At 33.9% G+C, this 6867-nt stretch overlaps 1 protein-coding gene across 1 annotated transcript in view; it reads right to left on the bottom strand.

The window, feature by feature from the left end:
• Positions 1-5060: 5060 nt before the first annotated feature.
• LOC112512361 (probable methyltransferase PMT6) overlaps positions 5061-6867 on the bottom strand; it is a 33816-nt gene continuing 32009 nt past the window's right edge. The window contains exon 7 of the mRNA XM_025118276.1: positions 5061-5524. Coding sequence (XP_024974044.1) covers positions 5366-5524 — 159 coding nt within the window. The 3' untranslated portion in view covers positions 5061-5365. The remainder of the gene's footprint in view (positions 5525-6867) is intronic.

Here is a 6867-nt window from a genome sequence, read left to right as displayed (position 1 = left end):
TTACATAATATAACAAACATGTTTACAACATAATACGAGTTTCAACACATACAATAGACCAGTCAAAACTATACATAAAAGCATAAGTATGATCTCAAATCAAAGTTGATCAAAAGTAAGACGCGTGTCTATCATGTTTTTTCTTTGCCATTATTATCTGTCATGAGCTGACTTGCAAAAAAATAAATTTTACGACAATTGAGAGTTAAACTGAAAGATCTAGTGAGTGAATTCTCTCATATAACATTTTACACATTCATAAAATTTTAATAATAAATTCAATCCAGATATCATCTATTAAAAACCGTACAACTGTCCTGCCATCCATTTGAGATAAATCTACCAATCATCGCAGTTGTCCCGCCATCTATTATAAATATTATGTCAATTATAGTGGTTGTCCCGCCATCTTTCACAAGTACCCTGCCAACTATCGCGGTTGGCTCGCCATCTATACGCAAGTACCCTGTCAACTATTGTGACTGCCTCGCCATCTTTCACAAGTACCCTGCCAACTATCGTGGCTGGCTCGCCATCTATACGCAAGTACCCTGTCAACTATTGCGGCTGTCCCGCCATCTATCACGGGTACCTTGCCAACTATCGTGACTGGTCCGCCATCTATTCGTGGGTACCTTATCAACTATCGCGGCTTCCCTGCCCTCTAACGCAGATACCCCACCAGATATATGTATATAATACATAAACATAATGATTTAACATCGGGAAATATTCACAAAGATTAATAACTAGTTGAACATTCTCATCAGACTGTATATGGCCGAGGACTGCCCTCACCAGACAACTCTTGGGAGATGAACACCCTCACTAGACAACTCTTGGGCATGAACACCCTCACCACCGATAAAGGGCCTCATCAATTGAAGCTTTGATCGTTGAAGTCATATACCATACTTGATAATGTTATTTTGACACTTAATACAAAATCTAACATCATAAAGCAAAGTAGCCAATAAATAATAGATAAAAACTCATAATTTATCAAGCCATGAAAACTCACCTTAGAAATGATAACCGATTCTTTCTGTGACTTCTGCAATTCTTCTCAAATTTCCTATTTAAGAAAGCTTTCAGATGAAGGCTTCCAAAAAAAGAAACCCTCACCCTTATGCAAACTTCCTATTTATAGCAAGATGGGATGAGACGGTATACACACCAGAACCCCCCCCCCCCCCCCCCCCCCTTCCACCCACAAAACAAGTTTAGTGACCAAAACCATGAGTAGGAGAAAATTATCTTCGAAATCCTTTAACTTCCATCATACGATATAACTTTCCCTGAACTTTCCTGTTATTATTCGAAACCCGACCAACTACCATTCAAAACTGAATATTCCATTATGCTACATTCATTCAACCTCGTTGATGAAAACAATTATAATAATATATCTCTACTCAATATTAAATTTAAAACAATAATTCCAATTTGGAGATTTAGGGTGTTTGGTTCATGGAATTTGGTGGAATTGGAAGGAATTGGAATGTCCAATTCTTTGACCAAATTCTAAATACCATGTTTGGTTCACATAATAGATGTGAAGGAATCCTTCCAATTCTAACCAATTTTTTAATTCAATGATTTCACAATTCCACCGTATATACCACGGATTTCAAATTCCAATCCGACAAATTCCTTAGCCCTCATCCATTCATCGACGTTGTATCTCGATTTGCTCTGTTCTGCTATGCTCGATCTCCTTTGCTCGATCTCGTTTAAAACTAAGAATGACAACGGGCTAGGTTCGGGCCGGTTATTGATATCCCCGTCCCAAAAACCGATAACTAAAACCGTCCCCATGACCGCCCCGATCCCCGTCAGGGATCTGATCGGGTCCCCGCGGTTTCCCCGATCCCCGTTGAGGAATTCGTTAAGGTAAAAATCCTCCTTTTCCCGTTAACCGTTGGTTGTAACCGAACCCGAAACTGAAACCCGAAACAGATCTAAAAAAATTACAATATGTTAATTTTCATAACTAAAAGTAGATTACAATTTTTTTAAAGATGCAAGTTTAAATGTCTCGAACGTAATCGAACCAATTACAAACAATGTATTATATTACAATATAAAACTAAACAGAACTTCAAATATCATACAACTAAAATCACGATTTCACAATTAGACAAATAAACTAGACTTTTTCGTAAGCCTTATTTGGGTTGTTGAAGTCAAGTGGATAAAAGTTTTTTAAATTTTAATGCTACTATTTTCTTTTAATGATATTATATATATATATAAATTAAAGTATATACACATATCAGGCCGGCCGGGCCGATGATCACCGTCCCTGCCCCCGTCCCCATTAAAATCCCTGAATTTGTCCCCGATTCCCTCTCCGTCCCTGATAAGATGTCCCCGAACCCAGCCCGAAAGTTTCGGTTTCGTTTTTTTTTCCTGTAATTTTCTCGTTGAATTCCGTGAACGAAACAAAAAAATTCCAATTCGGTTAAGAATTTCATTCCAATTCCATCCAACCAAACGCAACCAAAAGACATAGTCAAATTTCATCAAATTTCATTACATTCCTTCAAAGTCAAATTCATTTGATGAATTCCAATTCCATCGATTTCATTCTATGTCCCCTTATGTTCTTTCTCATCTTTTCTTTATTTGAGCATACATATTTGCATAGTTGGTTTAAAAAAAACTCCAAAACCTTGACTTTAACATAGCTATTAGATATACTCCAATGCTTTTACAAAACCAATCAATTTTATCATACATGCATTTCCTTTAATATATCATAATAGATCGTTAATTCCATTTTATATTCGTTTTGTTGTGCACCAAATTCTTTGATGTCTAATGATACTATTTTTGGGCTCCTGGAAGCGGTTTTCGACATCCATTCAGGTTCAAACGTCACGTATCAATTGTTAATCATGAACGTCTTTTTGTTACTCATTAGATACAAACAGATTTCATAAGGTATCTGTTAGAGGATGTTCAAAAGTTTAGAGTTAACTATGGATTTGGTCCCGATGGTTTGGTGGTTTTTACAAAATTGGTCCCTAAACCATTGTTACATATTAGGACTAGTCATATGTTGTTTTGTAACAAGTTGATCCCTTACTCTAACAGCCATCCTATGCCTCCGTTAACCTTGATAGCATTTTCGTCTTCTTTGTAAAAACCAAAAACTGTAGGGACCAAATCCATAATAAAGTCTACAAAATAAAATTTTATTAAACTTTAATATATATATATATATATATATATATATTACATAAGTACACGGACGCACGCACACACACACAGAGAGTGAGGTTCAGGGAAAAACTATATCCATCAACTATTAGATTAATTTATTCAACTGATATGATTAAATGGACATTATATTTCTTAAATTAGAAAAACCTTGCTGCCATTTTTTATTCAAAAAAATTAAGACAAAATATAAACAAAAATCTAGAGAAATGAATAACACCAAAAAAGAAATCATAATTTTTCTCGTTGATTTGACATCCATATTGATATTTTTTTATATAGTTTTTCATTTATTTTGCATTGAGATAAAGAGTTTAGTCCATGGGAAAATGCTAAATAAATAAAAAAGTAAACCACAAAAATGGATGAAAGAATATATTCAATATGGTACAATTTATTTCTTTCATTTTTGATAATATAATATTTCTCTTTTTGTTTTCGAATAAAAAAAATAAGGGAGGTGATTTTTTTCTAAATTTAAAACATATATTGTTGTAGATGTGTATTTAATCATATTCGTTGAATCAAATAATCCAATGGTTGATGAAGATGATTTTCCTCCGAACCGTACTATATGTGTGTGCATGATACGTGCACGTAATATATTTTTTGAAAAGGAATATATTAATTAAAATTAAACTAAAAGTATAATAAAATTAATATATATATTAAAGTATAGTAATTAATTTAATAAACTTTGAAATATAAAAAATTAATATTGTTTAGACTTAATTACGGATTTGGCCCCTATGATTTGGTGGTGTTTATGAATTTGGTCCCTTGAGAAAAGAAAACGAGCGAAAATGCCTTCAAAATTGGATAGTCGTTAGATTGAGGGACCATATTGTTACAAAACAACATACAACAAGTTTTAATATGTGATAAATGATGTTTAGAGACCAATTTTGTAAAACCACCAAACCACGAGGACCAAATCCATAATTAACTCAAAAATTTATCATGAGATTATAGTATTTTTGAACATTGAATCATAAAACTTATAAATAAAAGTCATTGTCGAGTTTATTATGCTTATTTGTTGTCTCTTATGTATAAACAAGATAATAACATCAAAATAATTGTATTTTTAAATATACGTAGTCCAAGTATAATTTTATACTCGGTTGAAGTAATACAATAACCCTCAACATGTATAGGGATTCATAACAGATATGAGATTCATATATGAATACACGTTAAGAGTTTGTGTAGTAGATAACCCGCTAGGAAAGCAATGCATAGGACGTCTTATATATAACTATCATAATATTTTTTTTTGCGACCATTGTATATGTGGTCTACGACTTGAAATCATTGGGTTTGTTATACGTGAACGATGTACTTTGACACTAATAATTATCTCATCGTAAATAAGACGATAGAATGGACGTTGGTTAAATATCGGATCTTTCCCTCTTGTGCGAAAGAAGCGATGTCTAAGCCCCTTGATATGCATGGTCAGAAAATCGATAACACTTAATATGTTTTATAAGTATATTTAAAATCAAAAAACTAGATATTAGATATAACGAGAATAACACATGCAATGTCTTCAATCTAGATATCAAAGACAAAATGACTAAACATGCTATACTTACAAATGGCCACATGTTGATTGTTTGTTGTATCACAAATTCTTTACCATGAAGGCGGCAATGATGTATTGCTTGATACCGCTCATTGTTTGTAAGTATAAATATGAGATTCATAATTATTACCAACATGATGAGAAGCCATCTGGCTAATGAAAAAACATAATTGTTGCACTTGACATTAGATTGCTCTCGATAAGAGTCTTTTGGCAAAAAAGACCAAGGTTGCAGACTAGGTGTAAATATCGAACTCCTATTTTTATGTCTCCATTGCTAATGAAATGACCAAAATGTCATTTAGTTCGTTAAAAAGTGTAATAATTACATATTTCTAACCATGATATATTTTGGTATGGAGGGAGTATTTACAACTAACAATAACTGCAGTTTTACATTACAGAGACTAATATCTATCTTCATTTAACAATTTGAGCATAACACTAGCAAATGCTGGGGATGGGTAAGGCAGATATACATACAGCCACGGTATACAAAAACTCTGAACGACGTGTTTAAGAATTCGAACCTGTATGCACTGTGAATCTTGATTAAGCGATTGCCCAGAACTTCTTTTGGCAAATTAGTAATGGTTCTGATTGCTGTTGTTGATTTTCCAGTACATATGATTTAACCTCCCATAGGAACTTTGGAGCAATCTCTCTTATTCTTGATATAATGGATTCATCATCTCTAATAATAACAAATCCCTGCATAAAACAAGTTTAAATGTGTTTAGATCATATTTACTAGATCCTTTCTGAGTGCCCTATCTGGAAACCTGGTTAAGGATTTTTTTTTCCTTGGTAGCCCAGGTTAACTTAACTTTAAAGTGGAACTAAATGCAAAAATTTGGGCATCAGTCAAATTCTAGTGTGACAATTAGCCAATCAAAGTCCATGCATACATGTATATATAAGTAATACAAGATGATGAGTTAGTTTAGTGAGGGTAAAACTAATGAGGCTCACACAGCAATCAGAAAAAATTATGAAAGAAAGCAAAACACAATCTAATTAGACTTGGAGGTTTACGTGATTCAGTCAAGAATTGATTTACATCCACAGCCATACTAGTTACTGTTGTTGGTTTCGTCTGTAGGTTTTACAATTACAAGAGATGTGTGTGTATATATATATATATGTGTGTGTGTGTGTGTGTGTGGAGAATGAAGAAAATGCAGAACTTCTCATGAGATGAAAATTTTCCATTTGCGTCATAAAAACCCATTTTTAGACACAGGTGTTTGAGCCCTCGGAACTTCTGCTGCAAGTCACATGCAAATGAACGTCAGACAACTTCAGAGTCCACTACTCAATAATCTCCCCACTTGGAGACGATCGCATCAACTCTTAAGGCAGGTTGAAACTAACTTTTCGGTAATGACTAACTTGGCTAACATATCAGCAGAATTCTTGAAACCAAGGATCTTCAGAACACAATCACTAATCGATTCTCTGATAAAGCGATGTCTCCAACTAGCTGAATTTCACCTTACCATGAAATATAGTATTCTTACCAAACGGCCTTTAGCCTAGCGGTATTCGGTTTACCGGTAGTAGAGCCCGGCCTTCCAAGAGGTCAAGAGTTCAAAACTCATCAAAGATCAGGAGGGTGCATTGTTGTATATAAATATTATATACCTCAAAAGAAATATATAAGATTCTTCACAAGATGAATGGCAGCAAAGGACATTCTCAACTTCTTTCTTGTCCAACTCAAGAAAATTGTTCAACCAACCTCAAATATATTGGCATGTTAAGCACGAAGGTTTTTCCCATTTTGGCCACTCCTTGCGCATTCCAACTCAAGATTTCTCATTTGACCTGTAAGTCAGTCTCTGTTAAGTCTCATGACCCTACCATGTATCTTATACTTCACCTTTTTGTCAATGAAATAACTAGAAAATTTAATTGTTCAGTAACCTTTTCCATGCCCACTGTCTTATTTTTCCACTTACTGGTACATGTATGCCAGTTTTATCGCTAGAATCTTGATAAAATTTTGGTACAAGTTTATTCAAAGAAGTCAAGAAGCCTCATGCATGCATCCT

The sequence above is a fragment of the Cynara cardunculus genome (assembly GCF_001531365.2).
Source record: "Cynara cardunculus var. scolymus isolate 2C chromosome LG 5, CcrdV1, whole genome shotgun sequence".
Taxonomy (NCBI): Eukaryota; Viridiplantae; Streptophyta; class Magnoliopsida; order Asterales; family Asteraceae; genus Cynara; species Cynara cardunculus.
The sequence above is the reverse complement of the archived record's forward strand: the minus strand, read 5'-3'. Positions and strand labels throughout refer to the sequence as shown.